The sequence below is a fragment of the Episyrphus balteatus genome, chromosome 4 (assembly GCF_945859705.1).
Source record: "Episyrphus balteatus chromosome 4, idEpiBalt1.1, whole genome shotgun sequence".
NCBI lineage: Eukaryota > Metazoa > Arthropoda > Insecta > Diptera > Syrphidae > Episyrphus > Episyrphus balteatus.
The window spans coordinates 51,358,841-51,384,898 of NC_079137.1; the positions used below are offsets into that span (position 1 = coordinate 51,358,841).

A 26,058-nucleotide genomic window follows, 5' to 3' on the forward strand; every position below is an offset into this window, starting at 1 on the left:
AATTTGAAAACTAGGTACCAACAACAAAACATTTTCAAAATCAAAATGACCTAAATTCATTCTATAAAGTCTCAAAGGGTCACAACATTTTGAATGACATTTCACAATGTTAATTAAATCGTTGTAATTGTAATATATACGAACAATTGCATTAAGTGACAACAATCAATTTATGGGTGTCAGGAAAAGTCAAAGGGAAGACATAAAAAAGGAGTGATATCACAACATTTTACTATCACACCATCATCGTGATATCCCTCTGATAGGTTGACTTGAAATTAAAAATTAAAAACCCCTATCCTGTATAGGCTGAATATATTTCTTGTATGCGGTGTGTTGTATAGTTCCTCAACCTACTATTCCAATACGCCTACTCTTTATACAATTCGAACTCTCGCAACAACTATGGTCTACGATAACATCGTCTGAACACTCAAATGAATGCTAATTAAAATTCCGTTTTGACAAATATGCGAAGTTGAATGAATGCTGTATAGCAGCATGGAGCAGCATCCAGCTCATCCTTTATTGTATATGTTTGTATGTGTGTGAGTAAGTAAATGCAATATAAACACGCATGAAACAAGCTACCTTAAAATATATATGTAGACTATAGACCGTTCATTGACTATGAACATCGCGCTGACTGTAGATTACCATTGCAATCGCATTCATTTGCATATTCAATGTGGATATGCCACCTTTATCTGTGCAGTGTGCATCCATTTGGCACCCCATTCATATGTATGACGATGATGATGTAACTCATATATCGCATTTTCCGTTGTTTCAACAGCATTATATCCAATCCATCTATATTTTGTATTCATGTTTGTATATATGTATTCTTTTACAGGTACATCCCAATACATGTATGTTGAATTTGTGTCATCTCCCGCTGGACCACTACTGAATACGGGATTCCATTTTAATGTTGGAAATTGGCCAGGACACGTGGAGACGGCTGGCATTAAACATGGTATATGTGATTGGCTATTAAGTTCGGATGCTTTAAAGGACAGCAGTGCATCGGAGGGAATATTCCTTAGTATAGCGCATTGGTATCCACCAAATACATCTTGTAGTTATCACATTAAAGGACGAACTGGAGAAATTGTCAGGCTGTATTTCCCAAGGTAAGTGTGGCTTTTTTGATATATGGTAGATGTATATAGTACATGTTTGACATTTGACGTTTGACATTTTGGGTGGTTTTACTGATGGTTATTGGTTGGTCATATGTTGACTATACGTCCATGCTATTTCATTGTACTGAAATGCATGCACCTATAATTTAAATTGTACATGCAAAATTGCAAGTACATACAAAGGATGACTGAATTGTGTTTTGAGCAACCGTTTGAAGCAGGCTGTGCAATTGAAAACAAAAAGTTCAAGCTTTTAGAATTATTTAAAAAGAATTTTAAGTTTCTGTAAACCAAAACTTGTTTCGGGACATTGATCAGAAAATATCTGTTTCCGAACGAAAAAAAAAATATTTCGATTTCAAATAATTCAGCAACCTGAACTCCTAAAAACTTTTGGTTTTCAGTTAAGAATAGAGGCTAAATAGTTCTTTCTTTTGATGTCCTATTCGTTGGATTTGAAGAAAATTTTTGAAAATTCCGAATTTTTAGACAAGAGGTTCCCCTTGCATAATTTTCGAAAATCTTGAAAAATTAATTTTTAATTTTTTTAGCTGAATACATAGGCCTGTTCACTGTGATCTCATATCTGTAAACCAAATCTTGTTTCGGGACATTGATCCGAAAATATCTGTTTCCGAATAAAAAAAACATAAAAAATATTTCGATTCCATATAATTCAGCAACCCGAACTCCTACAAACTTTTGGTTTTCGGTTATGAATAGAGGCTAAATAGTCTTTTCTTTTGATGTCCTATTCGTTGGATTTGAAGAAAATTTTTGAAAATTACGAATTTTTAGACAAGAGTTACCGATAATTTTTCGAGAATCTTAAATAAATAAATTTTAAATTTTTTTAGCTGAATGCATTGGTCTTTTCACTGTGATCTCATATCTGTAAACCAAAACTTGTTTCGGGACTTTTATCAGAAAATATCTGTTTCCGAATAAAAAAAAAAAATATTTCGAATTTTCGATTGCAAATAATTCAGCAACCCGAATTCCTACAAACTTTTGGTTTTCAGTAATGAATAGAGTCTAAAGAAATCTTTCTTTTGATGTTTCATTCGATGGATTTGGATTTTTTAAAATTCTGAATTTTTAAAAAAGGATAATTTTCGAAAATCTCAGCTTAAAAAGAAGTAGTTGAAAATTTATTTTACTTTTAAATTGCTTTGATTCATTGAACAACATCTGAAATTACCAAGAAAAGTTATTCAGTTGTTATATGCCTATTTATTCACCTTTCAAAAAATGGTTATTTTTGTTAAGATTGGTCATTTATTACTCAAGATATAGTCCGAATACTAAAAAAGCTTTGAAAAACAACGACTATATACATTTAAAAATCATATCTTTAAAATGTAAAAATTGTAACATATTTTAAAGTGATTTCCGAATCCCTGAGATCAAAATTAGTAACCAAAATAAATGGTATTTAGTGTCGATTTTGGTTGTAAACCAATGTCATTATTGAATTTAGTTTAATAAAGTCGATAAGCCTTTTTGAAGTGATCACTAATCAACACTTAAGAGCGAAGTTCCAAAAAAAAAAACTCATGCCCCGTTTTCAAAAACTTGATTTTTCAAAACAATCAATTTTTTCAAATATAGGTAACAATGAAATTTTTTAAATTTCAATTTTTTTTATTTAAAACTATAGAGATTTTTATGTTTAAAAAAATCGTTGAAATTTTACTAGTCATTTGGAAAAAAAATAGGAGATACAAAAAATGGTTCATAAAATGTTTATCAAAAGATAGACCTTGTTGAAAATTAAACACTTAAATTTTTTAACCAAAATTGTGATTTTTCATAATTTCAGTTTTCACCGGGTTTCCGAATCCGATTGTACCAATAAATTTTCTGTTTTCATTTAATTTGAGCTAGTTAAATTACATAGGTAAAGCGAACGAAGAAAAAAAAGAGAATTCTAATAACTTTTTGTATTAAAACAAAAAAAAGTTGAAAATACACTTCTTAATTTTTGAGACTTGCTTAAATGGTATTAAAATTAAGGTGTCCTTCAAAATCAATTTTGGTTAAAATCTGTCGGAGGTCTTAACCGAATTTCCCTAGTGACTGTTGATGTTAATAGGAATACATAATTAATTTTTCCATTACCTATTTTTTTGCAATAAATAATGATGGATATTGTTTTCTTTTTTTGAAAATTTCCCCATTTGTCAAAACTGAGAAAGAAAAAAGTTAATTAAACTGAACTATGAAAAAAAAATAGGTAATTGCCAAGATACTGAAAGAAAATTTAAAAAGTTTGAAAGTATTTTCCACCCATCAATAAAATTTTCCTCCATTTTAACTTAAAACTAATTAAAATTCCATGTCTATCTTGAACCTATTTAATTTTTTCCCCTAAGCTTCTTTTATTACATTTTTCTCCTTGCCAAGAAATATATCGCCCTATGGGAAATTAAATTTGTGCCAATTTCAAACTTACATACAACAATGAATGAAGATGACAATAAATCTTTATTCAAAATAAAAACTACCTACAATGTTTGCAAAATAATGTTCCATAAAATTCATCCTGTAAATCATATTGTTAAAATTGCAACAAAATTTTAAACAATTTCCAGAAAATTACCTATCACAAAACTACCAACTCAGTGTCAGCAGTTTTATAGAAAGTTGTTGCAGCACAGGCTTAAACGATGGACAGGGACCTATGATGCAGTCGTGTGGCCAATATTATATCTAACTTTTTTTTTTTTTGATAAAAATCAACTTTATCTCCCTCGACAGTCATAGTATTTTCATAAGAAATTCAACATTGCTTTGGTAATACCTTGCTGACCCATATATTTTTGCCTTCTGCATTGCAAAAATCCAATTTCACTCAATTCCTTCCAGTCAAGTTGGCCCCGATTGTAGGTGCTGTAATAGCACAAATTTCATTTCCTACCTCCTCCCAGAATGAAAGCAATAAAAAAAAATAAAAATAAAACACAAATATTGTAGAAGAAGAAGACGAAAACGAAGGAAACGAATGTTTACGAAGATTACAACAGAAGCGGTTTCAACACAAACTATGTCCTTGTAAATGCAATGTCATCTCGTACCTGCCACCCTTCTTCTTCAATACTTGCATAGACCCAAAACCAAATCTAACCAAACCAAACCGACCAAAAATGGGAAACGGTAAAAAGGGCAGTCGAACGTAAGATGCACTGAATCTACTCAAACTAATGTACAACCATCCTACGATAAAGACGAAGCAAATGAAAGAACCTTCTACCCAAGAAAGTAGGTTCTGAGGGTGATATACAAAAAAGCCTGAGATGGGCAAACAAGTTTTTGGATCTTGAGAATGGCAATGAGCCAGGGTAACCAAAAGACACATCCACGGGAAGAAATTCCTTACATGAAAAGAATGAAAAAAAGTTTAACTAAGGAAAAAAATAAAAACAAAATAGTCTTGGCTCAACTTTCGTCTTCGTTGAAGGCTTTTCCACCTAGGTACCTTTATTTGTCATCAACGATGTCTTTCCTTAAAAAAAAAATGAAAATAGTATGAAAAAAGGAAGTTTTTATTTTTTATCGACCATGTGCACAAGTAGGGAGCAGCTCAGAAATGAAAAATATAAATTCAGATCAAATTGTTTTGGAACACATCCGGTAGCAGAGAGTTTTCATTTTCCAACTAGAAACGTTCAATAGAAACAGTTGTATTTTTTTTTTTTTTTTTTCAAAATATGCGACGGATAGAGGGTTAAAAGAGTGACCATATGGTAAAATTAATTTAATTATTTTTAAGATTTGTAAACAATTTTTTTATTTATACGTAGTAAAAAAAATTTTAAATTATTAGAAGAAAAAAAATTAAAAAAGAAATTTTATCTGCACAATCAAACCCTTTGTAATTTTTGTACCCATTACCCCTTTTCTCCTTTTCTCTATGAACTCAAATCACTTAATCAAAAGTTGTTAAAAGGCTTAGTTCCGAAGTTATCTACTTCCAAATATAGGAACAAAAAATATTACTTTAAAAAAAACTCAGCAACCAGACCTCACAGAAAATTATGGGCTTCAATCATTGAAATATCAATGGATAGACTCGGGGACAATTTTTGAAAATGCATTTGTTTTTTGGAAACTTCTGTCCATAAATGTACAGTAGTGCTTTGTTGTCAATATCAGAACAAGAAGCTTTTTAGGACTGATTTCAGATTTTACTGTATCTTCGAAAAAAACACCCTCTCACCTAATTTTTTTTATAAAAACTCTTTATTCTTGCTTTCTATCCCAAATTCAATGTTTTCACCAAATTTCATTAGTGTAATCCATCATTTTTGTTTTCACTCAAAAAAAAAAACACCCTTTTAACCATGAAATTTTTATAGACACTTTAGATTCTTGTTTCTTATCTGAAAAGTAACATAATTCCTGAATTTCAATAGGGTACCACTAGTACTACTCTAGTATTGCACACTTTTTCAAATATACCCATATTTTTCCTACACCTAAAAAAAAAAAACACCCTTTCACATGAATAAAATTTATAGATTTCTTTTTTCGTAATCCCCATGAGAAAGAGAACATATTTATTGAATTTTGTAAGGGTACCTTTCATACCATTGATTTTATTGGACTTATCGCGGATTTTTCCTATTTTCCCAAAAAAAAACACCCTTTAACCTAAAATGTTTGTATAGACTTTTTGGGTTCTAGGTTTCTGTTATAAATGAAACATTTTTACCAATTTTCATTGGTGTAACAATTTTTTCCCAGTTTTTGTGGTAGGTACTAATTCCGAATTTCATCATTTCTTGAAAAAAATAATTTTGTACTTTTTACTAGATTCTTAATTCTTATACCAACCAAACTTTTTAACCAAGTTTTAACAATTAATAAAATTTAAGTTAGCTGTTATGATACCTTGCTCACACAAAACTTAACCTATACAAAAAAACACCCTTCCACCAAAATTAATTTTAAGAACTTTATGAATCCTTTGTCCCTGCTTTATTTTAAACCTTCATCCCGAATTTCATCAGTCTAGCTTAGCTTGTAGCATGTTTTTTACATGGATTTTGGTTATATTTTATATGTTGAAGTAAAAAAAAGCATAATAACTTTTCTTACAGCAATCGTATTGACTTTATTTTTATGTCATTAGATTCAGCATCAAAAAATACCTCAAAACATGTGTCATATGATGATACTAACAATTTTTTTCAGTATATTTTTGACCTTCACCCCCTCCCTCCCTCCGAAAAAACACTCTTTCATCCAACTTTTTTATATAGATTCTTTTTGTCCTTGGTTCTTATCCCAAAAGCAAAGTTTTTGCCAAGTTTCATGAGTGTAACAATTTTTTTTTTTTTTATTTCTTGATTTTATGTACTATTTTACCTGAAGTCACTTCTCAATTTTATAAATTTTTTAGAGATTTTTCAACTTCTATTCATAAATGTAGACAAGTGCTTTATTGTTAATATCAGAGCAAGAAGTTCCTTCCTGATGGTCACGAAATAATTTCTTTCTTATTTCAAGAGTACCTTGCTGAAGAAGGCAACGACCTTTCTTCTTCGTCTTGAACTGACGATTAATACGATTAAACATCACCAAATCCAACATTACTTGCATCTGCATCGATAATGATTGGTTCGCGTAAAGTCTGATAGCCCAACAAAGGAACTGCACAAAAAGGCACTTTCAGTTTCTGAGAATTTTTCTCACACTCACCTGACCCTATGGATGGTTAACCTTTCTCCGTAAGTTGATGCAAGCTTTTGGCGATTCCATAAAAAAAAATCTTTACGAACCCTCAGTAGCACGTTTCCAGACTTAAGATCAGTTTTTACTCCTTGTGATTTGAAGATATAAGACGAAGGTCTTTAAAAAAGCGCATTTCTCTGGTTTCAACTGCAGATGCAGGGGCGGACTGGCCCACCGGGCAACCGGGAATTTTCCCGGTAGGCCCTCGGGCAAGAAGAAAATTTTTAAAAGCACTTGAAATTCTATTTTGTAATAGAAAACTTTCTCATAAAATGCTCGGTTGCTAGTCAATATAAACATATTGTGGCCTCCTATAAATCTTTCGAGGTCCACAGAATTATTTTTGTGGCTCTTTTATTAAATGTAGGCCCCCTTTAGATTTTTGAAGGCCCACCGAATTTTGTTTGTGGCCCTTTAGTCAATGTAGGCCCTCTTTCGATCTTTCAAGGTTCACAGAATTATGCTTGTGGCCCTTTTAGTAAATGTAAGCCCCCTATAGATCTTTGAAGGCCCACCGAATTTTGTTTGTTGCCCTTTAGTCAATGTAGGCCCTCTTTCGATCTTTCAAGGTTCACAGAATTATGCTTGTGGCCCTTTTAGTAAATGTAGGCCCTCTATAGATCTTTGAAGGCCCACCGAATTTTGTTTATTGCCCTTTAGTCAATGTAGGCCCTCTTTCGATCTTTCAAGGTTCACAGAATTATGCTTGTGGCCCTTTTAGTAAATGTAAGTCCCCCATAGATCTTTGAAGGCCCACCGAATTTTGTTTGTTGGCCTTTCATTAATTGTAGGCCCCCTATAGATCTTTGAAGGCCCACTGAATTTTGTTTGTGGCCCTTTAGTCAATTAAGGAGGCCTCCTATTTATCTTTCGAGGTCCACAGAATTATGTTTGTGGCCCTTTAGTCAATGTAGGCCTCCTATGGATCTTTTACAATAATAATTTGCCTTAGTTACTCGACTTTAAAGTTCCTATCGATATGCATCCTTTTGAAATTTTTTAAATTAAAATATTGTAAAAAACGTATAGTATCGTTCATAACTGTAAGTGCTGCCGTTGTTTTTTAATAATTTTTTTTTATTTAAAGTATTTTTTTTTGAAAAATTGCCGTTCCCGCCTAAAAGGGGGCAGATAGACCCTCCCCCCTTTCCATAATAAACATTCACTGTATTAAGTGGCCCACAGACAAGACACTTTTGGAGGAAATTTAATCTCATTTTTTAGAGCAATTTTTATGTCTTACTCAGCCCAAAAAAGAGATACGACCAAAGTAACAAAAAAAAAAAAACTAAAAAAAATGAAATTTTCGATTTTCTTTAGTGTTTTTTTCGACTGTTTAGATACGCAATTTTTTTTTCTGAATTTAAAAAAAAATATTATTCTTATAGGAAAAAAACATTATTCTTATGGTAGGTAGGTAGGTAGAGATGGCGGTCAAGGCAAACCATGTTTGATTGACCCAATTAGCGCAGGATGCGCCGTTTTGATACCAAAACTTATGAAACCTGTGAGTGATAATTGGATTTATTTGAAATACATTTTTTAATTGGTTTTTAAAAAAGGGAAAAACAAGTGTTAGGCAGTCCTAAATCCACTTTGTTGCATTTAGGAACGAGATCAAGTCTTTGATCTTTGATTCTGAGATGTTATCTATGACATTAAAGAATTCGCTCCCCAGAGAGAGTGCTCTATTCCTAGCAAGGGCGGGACATTGACATAGGAAATGGTAGACCGTTTCTTTTTCTTGCTGGTCCAAGCAGCTGCGACAGTAGGTATTGTGCGGTATACCCAACTTTGCTGCATGTTCCCCTATCGGCCAATGTCCTGTACACACCGCAACGATTCTGCTAATATCTTTTCTGGGTCTAGAGATTAGGTCATATGTTTTGGATTTATTATAGGTGGGCCAGATTTTTCTGGATATGACGCAGCTAGTCAAGTTGTGCCACCTATTGTTAGCTTTTGTTAGGTATTTTAAGAAGATATCGCCCTTCATGACTCCTATGGGAATGTTGACTATTTCTGCTAGTGACTCATGAAGGGCTGATCCTTGCCTGGCCAGTTCATCCGCCTTTTCATTGCCTTCAAAACCACTGTGACCTGGGATCCAGATGAGAGTGATTGTGAGGCTTTCACTCAGCAATGAGAGTTCCTCTCTGCACTGCTGAACCAATTTGGAGGATGTCGTGACCGAAGCAATTGCTTTTATAGCTGCCTGACTATCTGTTAGTATAGCTATATTTTGGTTTTGATTTGGATATACTCTAAGTAATTTGCAAGCTTCTTTAATTGCCAGCAATTCCGCTTGGAATACACTTGCAAAGTTTGGTAGTCGAAAGGATTTTGAGATATTGAGGGATTCATAGTAGACACCCGAACCGACCCCACAGTCCATTTTTGAGCCATCAGTGAAAATGCAGGTGTCGAAGCCTCTCGTCACAATGCCCTCTTCCCAGTCTGATCTCGACGGGAAGCTGACCTTGCAATTCATTACAGTATTCAAAATAGGGGTGCAGTAGTCCGTGGGTGTCAGAAGCATATCCGATGGTATTAAATTTGTTGTGTCACTGTGACCAAAAGATTTTGCCTTCCAACTACCTGTTTCTTTTAGCCTTAAAACGCTACAAGAGACCTGGTATTTGATATGAAGGTCTATGGGTAAGAGGTGCAAGAGAACGTTTAGAGCCTCCGTGGGGCACGACCGGAGGGCTCCAGTCGTCCCTACGCTTGCTGTTCTCTGGATTTTCTTAAGTTTGTTGATGTTATAAGCTTTACTGAGTGCAGGCCACCAAACAATGGCGCCGTAGGTAAGAATGGGTCGTACAACCGCTGTGTAAGTCCATAGAATCATTTTTGATTTAAGACCCCATTTTTTCCCAAAGGTTTTACTGCAGGCATAGAAAGCAATGCTCGCTTTTCTAACCCGCTCTTCTATATTAAGCTTCCAGCTCAGTTTAGTGTCCAAAATTACACCTAAATATTTGGCGCTAGAAGAAAGTGATAAGATTTGGCCGTTGAGCTGAGGTAGAGGGAAGACAGGGATTTTGGTTTTAGTTGTAAAAAGCATCAGTTCCGTTTTACTTTGATTAACTCCTAGGCCACAGCTTGTAGCCCAGTTGCTAACTTTTCTCAAAGCCGTGTCAGTCATTTCACTGATCACAGGTAAAAACTTTCCTGATACAAGTACAACCAGATCATCCGCATATGCCACTGCCTTCACTCCACTTCTCTCAAGCTTCACGAGGATATTGTTCATGACAAGGAGCCATAACAGTGGGGAAAGAACGCCACCCTGAGGCGTACCCCTATTAACGCATTTAAAACAGTTAGAATTTCCTAAGCTTGCTTGAATTCTTCTCTCTTTTAGCATTGAAATAATCCAACTTCTGATATAGTCTTCTACTTCAAAAGTCACTAGGGCTTCGAGAATAGATTCGGTTAGGACATTGTTAAAAGCTCCCTCTACATCCAAGAAGGTAGCTAGGGTATATTCTTTAAAGTGTAACGAGTTCTCAATTGTTCGAACGACTTCATGGAGGGCTGTTTCCGTAGATTTGCCCCTCATATAAGCGTGCTGCGAACTGGCTAGAGGACATCTTTTAAAAATGTCTCTAATATGAGTTTCTAAGATTCGTTCTAAGGATTTAAGTAAGAAAGATGTTAAACTTATTGGCCGGAAATCCTTCGCGGATTCATGTCCTCTTTTGCCCACTTTGGGTATGAAAACCACGCTAACTTGTCTCCAAGACTTGGGCACATGATTAAGAAGAAGGCAGCCTTTAAAGATTTTTTCAAGCCATGGAACTGCTATCTCTTGCTGATTTTGCAGCATAATGGGCAGAATACCATTATTCTTATAGGAAATTTAATTCTCTACAAAAAAAGTTTTAAATGCGATACATAAAAATTTTGCTTTGTTTGCGAGATATATTGAGAACTTCAAAAAGGGGGCGTTTGCACCCCTATCTTCAATTTTCACCCTCTCATTTAATAGCACTCCGCGGTTTTATCTTTAGAAAATAGTTTCGGGATGTAGGATAAACAATATCATATGAGATCGTTTTTTTTTATAAAATAATGCTTTAAATTGATAAAAATATGCTACTTGTATTTGTTAAAGAAAAATGACTTAAAAAGATCAAAAACAGTAGGTTTTCAAAGTCCATATTTTATCCAATTTTAGCCGTATTTAATTTTTGTGACCATTATGTTGAAAGATAAAGTAGTATTCTCTTTTCTCCTTTATATCTAAAAATACTCAAAGGATACAAAAAAACTATTAGTAAAAACATCAAAAATGTCGTTTTATTCCTTTTTTGAATAGTTTTTTCTTAAGTTTTTTACAATTTTTTAATTTGAAAAAAAATTTAAAGGATTCATATCGATAGAAAATTTATTTATCTTCAAAATATTACTTAATAAAAATTTTCAAATTCAGCTTGGTTTTCAAGTTATAGACAAAAACCCAAAAAGTAACAAAAAGGGTCCAAAATATTGATAGTTACAAAATCCATAGATTTTGAAGAAAAGTATTTTGTTATCTTTTCCAAAAAACGTACTACACATGCAAAATTTAAAACGATGAGGATTCGAAAGATTTTGATTTTTTCTTTCAGTAAGAAATTTTTTGTCAAAAATTTACTTTAAAAATCTTTTTATACATTGCTCTTAAACATCTGGAGTGACCCAAAAAAATATTTTAGTGTTTGTTGCTTATTTATTCAGCTATCAGGGCCGGTTTTTCTGTTCAGATTGGTCGTTTATTACTCAAGATATTGCCCGAATGGGTACTAACTATGCTGGGAAAAAAACAACGTCAAAAATCTGAGAAATTATGTCTCGAAAACGTATCCATCGTAATTTTTTGTAAAGTAATTTCCGAGACCCTTAGGTCAAAGCACGTAAGAAAATAAAATGCACGACTGGGTCGCACTTACTTGCTCTTGTAGTTAAAAGTATCTTTATCTTTAATATCTATTGGATATTTAAGATTTTGTTAAGTTCCGAGAAAAAAATTAAAAAATTAGATTTAAAATATAAACTTTTTTTAAATTTTGTTTTGCATTTTACACTTTAAAATGATAAGAAATACCTGTATGTAGATTTTGAAATATAGAAACCTAAAAAATATGACAATTTTTGCAAAAAAGACAACGCCATATTTCCGTTTTCCGAATTTTTTGAGAAAAACTAAAAATGCAGTTTTGTTAGAATCCAAAAGACTATTACGTACACAAAATTTCGAGAGCCGTTTTCGAAAAAATTGCAATACCTCCAAAACGGTATATTGAAAAAAAAAAACGGGTCTTTGGAACTAGGTAAAAATCATCTGTACCAAGTTTCAAGGAAATCCATCTACCATCTATCCGTTTACGCCCTAGCTCGTAGGACAGACCGACGACGGACGGAATGACGTAATTTTAATTTTGTAATTAATTAAACACCGTTTTAAATGATCGTTTACACAAAACTAAGTACCTATGCTATTTGATATCTTCCATGAAAAGGAACTTTCAGAAAAAAATTTCGAAAATCGTTAAAGTCGTTTTATAAAAAAATAATTTTTTATACATATATAAAATTTTTCCAACATTTTTCAAAAAATATAGTTGGTATACCATTTATTAGAAATAAAAAAACGAAATTTCCATAAAATTTTTCAACCCGTTTTCAAAAAATCGATTTTTCAAAAGACAGGTAGGTACCGTTAATTTTGGCCCTAAAAAAATTTCAATTTGTCCTCCAGGGAATCACCCAAAATTATTAACTACCAAGTTTGAAAAAAATCGCTGTATTAGTTTAGACTATAACTCGCGGTACTTATAGACGGACAGACAGACCAGAATAGCGGGACCCACTTTTTTAGCATACTCTATCATCTTAATGTCATGTCTGATTGTTATCTCAAGTCCGATTATTTTTTCGAATTTTTAACTTGCCCTATATGTAGTACCAATATCGCAAGTAAAAATGTCAATTTGTCCCCACCTTTCGAGACAAACCGGGACCAGTTATAAAATTGAATTTAATATAGCCACGGAATTCGTTAGAACATCATTGTTAAGATAGTTTTATTGTGAATAAGACTGTTGAAATGAGTAAAAATGGAGCTATTAAAAAATATAAATGGTACCAACTTCTTTTCCAAGATGGCGGCTGCTTTCGACAAAAAATTGACTTTTATGATAAGGACATTCACCCAAATACATTCCACGAAAAAAAATTTAGTCCTGCGAAAAATGCGATTTGATTTACTAATTTGCATGGGCTATAATATCATTCTAGAACGTTGTGTTGAGATCAAATAATAATAATAATAACATTCTACATTATTCAAACAAATTAAGATAAAGATTTTGTCGATTTGTATTTGTACATATTTTTGGAAGAGGTGGACATTTATGAAAAGTGACATTCGATATATTGATATATAAAGGCCTTATATTAGATATATAAAGAATACATATTTTCTTTTGACTAAACTGAAAGTAACAACCACTTAACGTTTTAAAATGAATGTTATATAACTTAGCCCTGTACATTTTTTTTATTTTCAATCACTCAAATAAATTGATCCGCCTGTTCACAGATTATAGATCAATAAACGTGGAAAAACTTAATATCAAGAAACAGTTTCTGCATATCTACTTTTCTTTTTAAAAATTATTTGAATTATGTATTTGTGACCCTTTTCCTTAAAGTCCCGGGAGGCCCTTTGACCCCCAGTCCGCCCCTGTGCAGATGTGCGGGTCGAAGCTTTTGGTACACAGCTGGTTGACGAATCGGTGTAGCGTCTCCTGTGTTGATTCGATGCTGCACCAGTTGTGTTCGACCGAACTGCCCACTGGGTGAAGAGAAGATATGAGAATATTCATGAAAAAGCCTTCCAGCAAGACAGGCCTTTTTTATGACAGGCCTTGAAATGTTGTTCTGGTACCATCGATCTGTACGAGAGAGACAAATCGAACGGCAGAATTGATGCTGTCGCTTTCTTGTTCCTTGTTAAAATATCTGATTCCTCTGTACTAAACTGGCAAGTAGTTTCTCTTGATGGAAGTCTCGTGAAAGTCTGCACTGTCTGAAAATATCCTGTTTTTTTTATTATTTAAATACCGAGTAGGTCCGTCTTGCTGACTTCTTTCTAATGCGGGATTCTGACAAGATCATTCCTCTGTTGCTATTTCTTTTACTCGATGAAGTCCATTGGAAGTTTGCTTTGGCACTAGAATTAATAGCCCGTCAAAGGCTGTTTGACATGCCAGGTGAGCCAACCTTTCATTATCTGCTTTGAGTTCAGTTGAGTTTTCCTCTTTTCTGAATTTTTGTAGATTTTTGAACTATTCAGCAGCAGGACTTCTTAGGCAGGAGTCAGCACTGTAAAATTATCAGCTGCCTCAAATTGTCTTTTGCATATCGACCATTAAAGAACGACATAAAATTTTTGTCTGTTTTTCGCTGATTCCGATATTCTTGTAGAAGGTTTTTTTCCCATTTCTTCTGTTCACTCTTTTGCCCTTTTTGGCAAGGAGCAGAGCTATAATTGACGATATATCGCAACCAGTGCCTGGCTGGTCTTCGGCCATTTCAGTTCCGAATTGAAATATAGGTAATCAAAATTTTAGTTTTGCTGGATTAATAGCATCTAGATTTTTGACGGATTTTTTCCTGTTATTCAAACTCCTATAAGATTCATTTAGTAGTCATTTCCAACAAAATTAATACAAATTTTCAACACCTTTTCTTCCTGTTAAACACTTGCGGTTTTATGCTTTGGCAGTTGAAGTGCGATGCGGTTGGGTTGCAAGAAATTTCCGGTATAGACTCCTCAACATAAAAACAATTCACTATAACCTTTTCGTAGAAAATACTACAAACTATGGTCACCTTAAAAGCTTTCACACAAATGTGAACCTTATAGAATAATGGAAACAATAATGTCGTACACAGTGAGTTTCTGCATCACACAATTTTATCTACAAACACAGCTGTTGTATGCCGTGGCATCTGGGATCTGGGAAGCATGCACAGCACAAATTTTAATAATTTCATATTCACACGTTGCCGTTGGTCGGACATTTGTTGGTTGCTGGTTGGTTGACTGGGATGTTGTTGTTGTTGTTGTTATTGTTGTATGGGATATTTTTGTTGTTTTTGATGAAGAGAATATAGTTGAAAATGTGAATTGAAGTTGCAGCTTGCATGGGCATGGGTTATGTGATGGGAAAGAGCAATATGTGGGAGTGGGTGGGGAAGGGGGTAGTTTAAAAAACAACCCCATGATATGGGTTATGCGGCAATCAGCAAGTGCATAACGTGGTAACAGCATGTATTAAAGGGCTGAATTGGAATATCTACATTGTTGCCATGGATAACAATGAACTTTAATTTTAAAGTTAAATGAAGAGCACAAAACTTGTGTTGAATTTGCAGACTTCTGGATGGTTGTTCTGTTTTTGTTTTGTTTTTATTACAAATTTTTGTATTTTTTTTTAAAGATGAGGGAGTTTTGACCAAAGCTATACTGACTGCTGACTAGTGAAGTGTAAATGCAATTGAATGCAGCGCTTTTCTAGTTGTTTTAAGTGAAATTTTAACTAATCTGTAGAGATTGTTAGTCATGCTCAACTATTAAAGAGTATTTTTATACCTATAGAGTCTATACAAAAGTTGTACAAAATTGATAATTGTTTGTGGTGGAAACAAAGGTTGAATGGGTTGTTGCCGATGTATGATATTCATTGTTGATAAACATCGTACAGTGGTATTGTATTCGGTTATGTTCCGGATGAAGGTGATATTATATTAACAATAGCAAATAGCAAATAGGCTAATTGATAGAACAAAACACAAAGAAGAATAGTTTTTTTATTCTTCTGATAAAATCCATTCAAAAAAAGTTATTTGATGAAGGAATTTACTTATTTAGAAATCATAATTTCAATCAAATTAATTTTGAAGGTAAAATTCTTATGAAAATAAAGTCAAGTGCAAATACAAAACTGGATGAAAAAAATTGACTTGTAATATCTACTGTTAAACACGGAGCTTTGTTGCTTTTTGGCGACAAAATTCACTTGCACGGCCATTTCTTGACGGATTGACATAAAATTTGGTACACTGAAGAACATTTCTATGGAAAATACGAAAAAGCTGCCAACTTTTTTTTATGCTCCAAAATGGCAGCCGAATTAACGTTTAAATAGAAATTTTCTTTTTCAAAACAGTAGGTAGCTATAGAAGCTAGAAATATGGCTACATTCATGCCAAAAAGGTGTTAGATCTTAGATTTAGGTATAAATGTTCATATTTCATAAAAAAAATTAAAAATTTTGAAAACAAGGTCTTATTAGAACGCTGTTTCATGGATTTTGTTTTCAACTACCATAATTTTGACATCTCTCTTATTTTTATTTTCGGGGTTATAGGCATGGCTGCCAACTTGCATTTCAATTTATAAAGAAAAAATAAAGTAAACATATTTCGGAATAGGGCCGAACAGCTAAAGATGTTCGTGTTTTTTAACATCAAGTAAAAATTGCAGCTGTTCCTGTTGTGTAAAAAATTAAGATAAGCAGAAAATCATATTTTAATTTTATGAACTAAATTATATCACTATCGTACATTTTCAAAAAAAAAATCCATCGTTTAATCGAGAGGACGAAAAATTTTCTCACAAATTGACTTTAAACATAAAATAATTATTTGAACACAACGGCAGCACATGCAATATAAAAATAGCCAGAATTTTAATCAATTCAATCAATAAAAAATTGAATTGAGAAGAAAAGTTTAATCCTGTCTTTAAATTTGAAATTAATTTGTTGAATAAAGTGTTTTCGAAAAATTAAAAAAAAAAATATTTAAAAAATTTACCATTATAAAACACAATTTATTATTATTTTTCCCAATTTTAGCCACTTTCAATTTTCTTATCCATCATAATATAATGCTCAGAACAAACAACAATAACTCGATAGGTGGATAGGAACTTAAGTTCAGAGATGCGAAACTTGGCTTAATTTTTTTCCTTACTTTTCTGAAACTAAATATTTGCCTAACTTTTCTGAATCTGCCTACCTAATTTGATAACATAGAATACTTAAAATAAAAACGACAAAAATCTTTAAAAAATTATATCTCAAAAACCTAGCCGGTATTTTTATTTAGTAAAAGAAATAAAAATACCCAAAATAAAATTTAAATTCAAAATCTCAAAAAAAAATGACAAAAAAAAAACACCCATAATATTCTAATAGACACATCCTAAAAAAACAAGCTTTCACGTGAAAAAATATATAAAAATATATAGGGGAGAATGGGGCCAAATGTAACACTTATTTAAAACCGATGGTTCTCCTACAAATTTGAAAATGGGTCAACCAGACCTTTTTTAAATTAAAGACCCATGTTTTATCTGCAAGATCCATCACAAAAATTCAGCAAACATAACGGTAATGTTGAAAAATAAAGCTTCAAAAAAAAAATCGTGTTGTTTCAACTTACCCCACATACGGGGCAAAGTGTAACACATACCGGGGTAGGTTGTACCAAGAACTAAAAATAAGAGAAAAATACCTTCATTTATGTTTGTATTTATTTATTTTCAATTAATAACAATAAAAACAAACCTCAGTCATGAAATTTTGGTGCAAATTTTAAAAAAAGTGGAGCAAATCCAGAGAAAATTTAACAGTAGTCTTAAATTAAAGTTATTTGAATTCATAAATTGTTTTATAAGCTTTATGAATTCAAGTGGTGGTTCAAAAAGTGTTTACAATTTCAAAATAAATACAAATTCAATTACAAGCATTCATATTCAGGGTTGTTAATTATATTAGGTAAACAATTTTTCAGTATAGGTAGGTTTTTACATGGTACAACTTGCCCCGGAAAAAAGTTACAACTAGCCCCAGCATGAAATTTGGCACATAAAATCAATTTAAAAAAAAAGCGAAACTGATATAGACATAACATATACACGCAATTTGAGCCAAAACACAGTTGCATATAACAAAAAAAAACACTTAGCACTCTATCTTTTTCGGGTAAAGAGGTAGACCAAAAATAATATTAAAAAAAAAAGTTACAAACATGCTTTTTTTGGGCACCACTAGTATAACTTTTCACCCTGTGAAAATTTGCCGGTAGATATGGAAAAATTGAGCATTTTTCTCCTTTACGCGTTTCTTAATATTGAAAGGAACATCGCTTTTTTTAACTGTTAATTCTTACCCCTGTTACTTTTAGCCCCACTCTCCCCTAGACTACTTCCTATGGAAAAGACAACATTTTTAATAAAGTGTGTAAGGGTACCTACTATTAACAACATTGATTTTACCGGACTTTTAATGGGTTTTCATTATTTGCCCAAAAAACACCTTGCTTTCTGAACTAAATGAAACATTTTAACAATTTTCATTGGGATATTATTTTTGACACAGTTTTTTTTTAAGTAGGAAGATACGAATTTAAAATAGGGGAAGTGGGGGCAATACCGTTTTTGTACTGTTTGTATGAAAAAAATTGGCAACACTTGAAATATAAAATAAGTGGCTTCTAGTAAGTTAGATCATGTCTGCAAGTATGAGCAAGTTCAGTTGAAACGACAAAATGTTACGGTAAATTTTGTGTTTTTTTCTTGAAAGGACGGTCTTGCCTACGTTTTTTTCAAAACGTACTATCTTTTGTTCAGTATTTTTATTTTTATGCTATAAACTTAAGGAATGATGTTTTGTATTGGTTTTTAAGGCAGTTAAACACTAAATGGGCGATTCTGCCCCCACTTCCCCTACATCTAAAAAAAAAAAACACCCTTTCACACAATATAATTTTGTAGACTCCTAAGATATAAAATTCGAAAATTTTTCACCAAGCTTAAAAAATAAACATAAAAGTTATGTCAGCTGTTATGAAAACTTTATTACACATCCTTACAAAATATTTTCATGAATTTTCTGGATTTTTTCAATATGCTTCATCTTGTTTTTTTAATGCTTTGTTGACCTTCGACCCCTCCCTTTTTTAACCAAACACAATTTTTTCTTAATTTATTATTTTGAAAATATTTGCCAAGTTTTATAAGGCTACCAATTTTTTGTTTTTAAATGCCTACATTAACTGTACAAAACTTAAAAACAAACAGATATAACCTTGTTGGTAGCCTTTTTAAATGCTTACTCAAGTGTACACCTATTTACTTCCTGAAAAATTCCTACATTCTTGCAACAAAAAAAAGTCAACACTCTTTTTTCCTATAAACCAACAATACAAATTGCAAAGCCTTACGAAAAAAAAACAATAAAATTGACATTTTTCGATAAAAAATTCAACTCATTGACTTACAAAGGTAAACAAATGAGATTACCCTTCTCTCGTCTGTCCATTTGCTCTTAACATTTCAACGATTATTTTCCATTTTGAAGTCCACTTTAATTGCTCAAACTGAAATAAAAAAACCCCTCCAAAAAAAACAACAACAACAAAAAATACATCTGAAATAAAATCCTTCTCCATTAAGGCATTAATACTGTTATTTTTTTTTCTCTGCTTATATCTACTTTCAGCTTCCGAATTAATCGCATCGAATCACCCATCCTCAAATACGATGGCGATTGCGGTGAATCCCTCACCATATACGACTCCTCCAAACCAGATCCAGCCAGAATAATAAAGACCTTCTGTGATACATTTTCGAGACCAATGGAAAAGGTGGATTTCGTTAGCACCAGCCCATCACTATTCGTCCAATTCGAAAGCAAAACTGGCTCCTACAGTGGCAGTTCATTATATTACTGGGCCCACTATGACTTCTTCAACAACACCCGCTTCGGTGATCCCGTTCCAAATACCCTCTGCGACGAAGTGATGTACGCATGGAAACATCCGGGCGGAAAAATCCGCTCACCCATGAACTCTTTGATATTCAAACGGACCGGAGGCAGTGACGTGCGCTGCCAGTATAAATTCGTCACCGACAAGCGACTTTATGCACGTGCGGTCATCGAGGTCACATCGGTCTCATTCAAGGAACTACCATACAATGTGAACGCCTGCACCCGCTGCCACGAGGAACGTGTAGACAAATTGGTCATCTGGGATGACAGGGATAAGTTCCAAAATAATCTCGCCTGCTTTTGCGATAACATACCACGTGCGGTACGTGTCATCTCATCCAGTGACAATATGAATCTCGAAATGATTGTCCAAGGCCAGCATGCGATAACCAGCTACTTTAAGAATCCAAATCCACTATTCGAGGCAAATTATGAGTTCGCTCACGGTCCGCTTTGTGGTCCAATTACATTCGGCCCCTCGCCAGATGGCGAATTGGTCTTTCCCTATCGCAAAGCGCTCGGTTTAATTACACACAACAGTCCGGACCATCAATACCGACGTGAAAAGTGTATTTGGGAATTGAAGGTTGCCGCCCAGCGTGACCTGTGGTTGCATTTGGAAAAGGCTCGTTTTGGCGACCACACATGCGAGAGTGCAAAAATTGAAGTGTATCTGGCTGGGCGACTGGAGCCACGATTCATCGTTTGCCCGGAAAATATATCACTAGCTAGAGACCTACCTATTTTGTCGGCAGCTGATTTGGGCGCTTTAGGCACGGATCAAGAACCATTGCCAGTTCTAATTCAGTACACTGGCGATGGTCAACCTGGCAAAAATGCATTCCGATTAGTTTGGACAGAACTATTTCATTTACCGCGAAATCCTGATGGCAGTTTGGCATCGTCCTTGCTGCAGGATGGCGATTGTGACTTTAAATGTCCGGGCGATACGCTAATTTGCATACCAAAGCATTTGGTTTGCAATGGTGCAATGAATTGTCCGAATGTCACTCACCTTTCGACCATTGAACAACTAACGCAGCATATTGACGAGAATTTGCAAAAGTTGGGCATCATCAATGATAAGTTGCGATTGGACCGTCACGTTGTGCTGCATGATGAATCACCAGAAATTTGCCTGCGGGGAAGTGAAATCGCCGAATTGCCGTATGGGAAACTCATACTAATTACAATAGGCCTTAGTCTTGTATTGTCATTATTTTTGGCAATTGTTTGCCGCATGTGTAGAAGTAGGAGGTATTAAGTGGTAGTAGAAACATTTTTAAATTCTACAAATACACTGAAAAAAAAAAAATGGAAGAAAAACAAAAACACTGACCCAAATTGTTCGTTGTCAAGCACACTGTATTAGTTATTAAGTGACATTATACACAGACACACACACATATACAAACATGAATACAAAAAAAATATATTATATATATACAACACATCTATAAGGATACAAATATTATAATAAAAATTAGGAAGCTGGAGGAGAATTACCTAAGTAATAAGAATTAGGCATTAAAGTGGTTATTATAATAAAGTGGCAGTTGTGCTGCCGTGTGTGTGTTTTAATTTTTTAGTTGTAAAATCGTTGATTGTATTGAAATTTTCAAATTTATTTTTTGCACATAGTCGTAGATTTAGAATACAAAAAAAAAATAAAAATTGAAAAAAATTTGGTAAAAAATGGGAAGATAAAAAAAAAGTCAGGGGAGGATTATATTATTAAATGAATTTGGAAATAAAATGTAAGATACAAAAAATCGTAGTTATGTAAGAGTTAAATTGAAAGTATAAGGAAAACAAAATTATTAAAGAGACACAAAATTAAAAAAAAAGACAAGAATAAACACTGAAAGTGATAAATGAAAAAAAAAAATGCAAATAAAGCTGACATGAGATTAATTTAAAAAAATGGACTGTTTTTAATTAAATAAATGCTTAATTTAAATACATCAAATATGGAAATGGAGAGTAGGTACATGAAAACACCGTAAGTAATGAATTTTCTCTAAATATCTTATAAAGTGTCTATAAAAATACATACAACTTTGACCGTACCACCAAAACATTTTAATAGTACCTATAAGAAGATCCTTAAAAAAAATTCTTTAAAATTCTTTTTTAGCAACATTTCTCTTAAATTTATCCCAAAATGAAAACAAAAAAAAAAACAAATTGACGCGTTAAATGTAAAGATTTAATAAACATTTTTAAATGAACATAATTAACATAGGTAACCTTCAATTATAAATAATATAATTTAAGACCTTGCATCAAAAGGGGGAAAGTCAAAATTTAACTTTTTGCTAGAAATAAAAAAAAAACTCTTTGGCAAATTATTTATTTCACGTATGTTTTAAAATAATATTAAAAAATTTGCATACTCTCACATTTTCTAATCAATTTAAATAAAATAAATAATTTTAGGTTAAATAAAAAACAATATTTGTTAAATAATCCGTGCCTACTCGCAAGAAAAGCCTTTCAACACACACAACGTCTCAAAGGAACAGGAGACCAGCGAATAATCTGTGTGTATCTCCTTTTTCTACAACAACAATCAACACCAACCAACGATCGTGTGTGTTTCCTTATTCTTCCCTCCCTCTCTTCTCCTCAGTCGTAATAAGATCTTTCAATAAAGAGGACACGCAGTCCAATTAGAACAAATACAATGTGTTGTGTTTTATTTATATTATTTATTATTCATAAATTATACAGTCCACTATAAAGTTATGAACACATTATTGTTCACGGTCCTTCGTAGCCCAATATTGAGCTATGCACCTCTAAAAGCTCATTTATTAGAATATATCAGTTCAGTGCCGTTAATAACAAAAAAAAAAAAAAAAAAAAAACATTTCGAATAAATAAAAAAAAAAAAAGAAAAACAAAAATACAAAAAAAAAATTCTCGTGAGTGCAAAAAAAAAAAAAGGATAACAGAATATAAACAAAACCAACCCTCGCGTGAACAAAGAAATACAAGTTAAAAAAAAAAAAAATATCAATAGATACCTACATTCATATAATGTAAGTGATTCAATTGGGTAACACAATGTATGGATCTTCAAGGACTTCCTGACTTATACCTATTCATCGAGCGAAAGTGAAAATCAGGAAGCAGATCTGGGTGTGCGTAGTCAACACGAATTCAACTGGGCAAGTTCCTGTGAAAGCATTTCACATACCAACACATTTTTGTGTTTTAAGTATCAAGCAGCTACATAAAAACAAACGTAAGTAGGTAATATCTACCATGATTTTATAAATCAAACAAACATTTTATAATAACAATACATATAGCTACTGAACACCTTATAAATACATATGTATGTACAAGTACATCATACATACTAAATAATTATGTACCTACATACTACATATACCTGCCTTCATTTGTACATACATTCATTTGCATAATTATGATAAATAGACACCTAATTTGTAATGAAATGAAATGATCTCGAATTCAAAAGGTACGCCCATAAAAAATGGTAAAAAAACTATTACAAAAAAAAAAAAAACAACCACCACAGTACAACATCACCAAATCTGTTGGTATGTAGGTTCTTCAAATTGTCTCATTTATAATATTCAATTCAATTACAAAACAAAAGCAAAACAAAAGATCAGTAGGAACAAATTCGATTTCCAATATTGCATCTACATACATAGATACATATCTACAAAATACCATTCAACTTCATAATCGCAAAACAAGAGACATAATTTGTCTATGGTGTAGTGAAAATTATGCATCAACCACCATAGTGTAGATTTCCATGTAGGTAGGTAGATGGTGATATTTTTGCACTATGTACACAAAGGATCTATCTATTTGCACTGCTATCTTTCAAGATCTAGGTATCTACTCCTTTCGCTATTTACTTAGTGGTGCAGCTGTTGGAATGGAAACCCCGTTAGGTCATTTTTGTTTTTGTCGGTAATTTAGGGATGCATTGCTTGTGTCGCGTGTCACTCGAGTACCTACAACCTTTTGTTTTTATGGCTGTTTTCGTTGAAATCGCGCACTGTTTTTATGGCGCAGGTAGGGAGATTTGTGTAAATTTTGTTTTGATATGAATCACAGAATCGTTGGGATTTCTTTTTCGCAACCCAAATGATTTTGGTTCTCGCACCGTTAGAGTCTCAGATATTTTGATAGATCTTCTCTGTCTGTTGGGTTCATCCAAATTTCTTTTAGTGATGAGTCTGGGTATGTACCTACATGAGCACCAAGTAAGAACATACATCTCTACACACAAATATGCGATGAGATGATCGTGTATACAGTAAATAAAGTACTTACCTACCTATGAATCAATATATCAAAATCAAAAACAATTAATAGTTTTTTTTAATAGTTTTTTAGTAAAATATCCACCGCCAAGAATAACAATTAGGATCGAAGATATAGCTACAACTAGTGCTCTTTGTCTTTGCAGGCTTGGCACACATAAAAAAAAACAGAAAATTATAAAAAAAAAAACATATCTACATTCTACATACCTATTAAGAAAAATAAAAAGATTCATTTTTTGTAAATTTCAATTAATTTAAATTACTTATCTCACATATTAAAATACCATTTTGCGGATGTATATATGACCCGCCAAACTATTTGCAAGAAAATAGAAATAGCGGTTTTACACCAATAGTGTAAGAATGTATCTAGTAGTCGAGAATATACCTACGCGCTACGCATTTATCTTGTTTGCAAATATATGAATGTAGCCCAACTCGTTTTTTGTGCGAACAATTTCTTTTCCTTCGTTTTAGGGTTTGTTGTTGAGAAATCTTTGCAGCTGTTGTCTGTTGATATAGAAAATTCCGTTAGGTCGTTTTTATTCTCCTTTTGTAGAAAAAGAATTTTTTTTTGTAACCGGCCTGGTAGGCAGGCATACATTTGTTTGTACGCCACTCATTCAACTAGGACAGTAAGATCTGTACCCTTTTTTGTCGGCTCAGATTGACAACTCATGTTTTATGGTGTGAAAATTAATTGTGTGCGAAATTCTTTTATGATAAAGGGAATCATAATCGTAGATCGCCGAGGCAATTAGGAATTATTTTACGATCTTTTAGTTTTATTTTCGCTGCTTTTGTTTCCAAAAATGTTGTCGTTTTGCGCAGTGAGTTTGTGGTTTAGATCTGCCAGGGTTGAATTAAATTGTTTTGCTTTCTCGAGGTGGTTGGTAATTAGGATAATTATCAACCTACTTGTTTGGGTCGGAGTGAGACTTTTCATTGTGGTTATTCAAATTAATCGCAAATCACAAAGACAATTTGGGTAACTGTTCTTTAAAATCCTCAAGGAACAAATTGAGAGTAATGGAAAACAAAATAATAGCGCTTTTCATTTTACAGACTAAATGTTTCACATTTAAGGATCTTAGCTTTAATGCAAGATATTTTCATTTCATTCTTTTGCAGTTATATATACAAAACATAAGCAAATCATACAAACAAACAAAAAGAGTCAAAGCAAACTGATTTATATGGAAACGCCAAACCAATATTAAGCATTTTTTCTAACATAAAAAAAAACGAATGCATTTTTAAAAACATATTAATTCATGATGAGAGACAATAAAACAATGCAAAATAATATACGTCAATTAACATTAACAAAATATTTTAAAAAACCAACAAAACAAATACAGACGCATATAAGGTTCACTCCCACCCAAACTCAAATTTCACTTGTTTATTTCATTTGTTTTCTTTAGGCATAAATCACATGCGTTAATTTCACTACCAGGGATTTTATTTGACTTTTACACTTTTGTCCTGTTCACAATTCGATTTTGAGTGTGCGTTCGCAGGGTGAATCATTTGTTCTTGAGACAAAGTTCATCCCAGCGTACATTCTTCCAAAAAGGAAAGCAGATTGCCTTCGAAGGGCATCCTTTTCACAATTCGATTTTGAGTGTGCGTTCGCAGGGTGAATCATTTGTTCTTGAGACAAAGTTCATCCCAGCCTACATTCTTCCAAAAAGGAAAGCAGATTGCCTTCGAAGGGCATCCTTTTCACAATTCGATTTTGAGTGTGCGTTCGCAGGGTGAATCGTTTGTTCTTGAGACAAAGTTCATCCCAGCGTACATTCTTCCAAAAAGGAAAGCAGATTGCCTTCGAAGGGCATCCTTTTCACAATTCGATTTTGAGTGTGCGTTCGCAGGGTGAATCATTTGTTCTTGAGACAAAATTCATCCCAGCGTACATTCTTCCAAAAAGGAAAGCAGATTGCCTTCGAAGGGCATCCTTTTCACAATTCGATTTTGAGTGTGCGTTCGCAGGGTGAATCATTTGTTCTTGAGACAAAGTTC

General features: G+C 33.0%; 1 protein-coding gene across 1 annotated transcript in view; it reads left to right on the forward strand.

Annotated features, from left to right (window-relative positions):
* LOC129919100 (uncharacterized) overlaps positions 1–21,605 on the forward strand; it is a 133,642-nt gene extending 112,037 nt beyond the window's left edge. The window contains exons 7-8 of the mRNA XM_055999934.1: positions 857–1,136; positions 19,448–21,605. Coding sequence (XP_055855909.1) covers positions 857–1,136; positions 19,448–20,981 — 1,814 coding nt within the window. The 3' untranslated portion in view covers positions 20,982–21,605. The remainder of the gene's footprint in view (positions 1–856; positions 1,137–19,447) is intronic.
* The last annotated feature ends 4,453 nt before the right edge of the window (positions 21,606–26,058 follow it).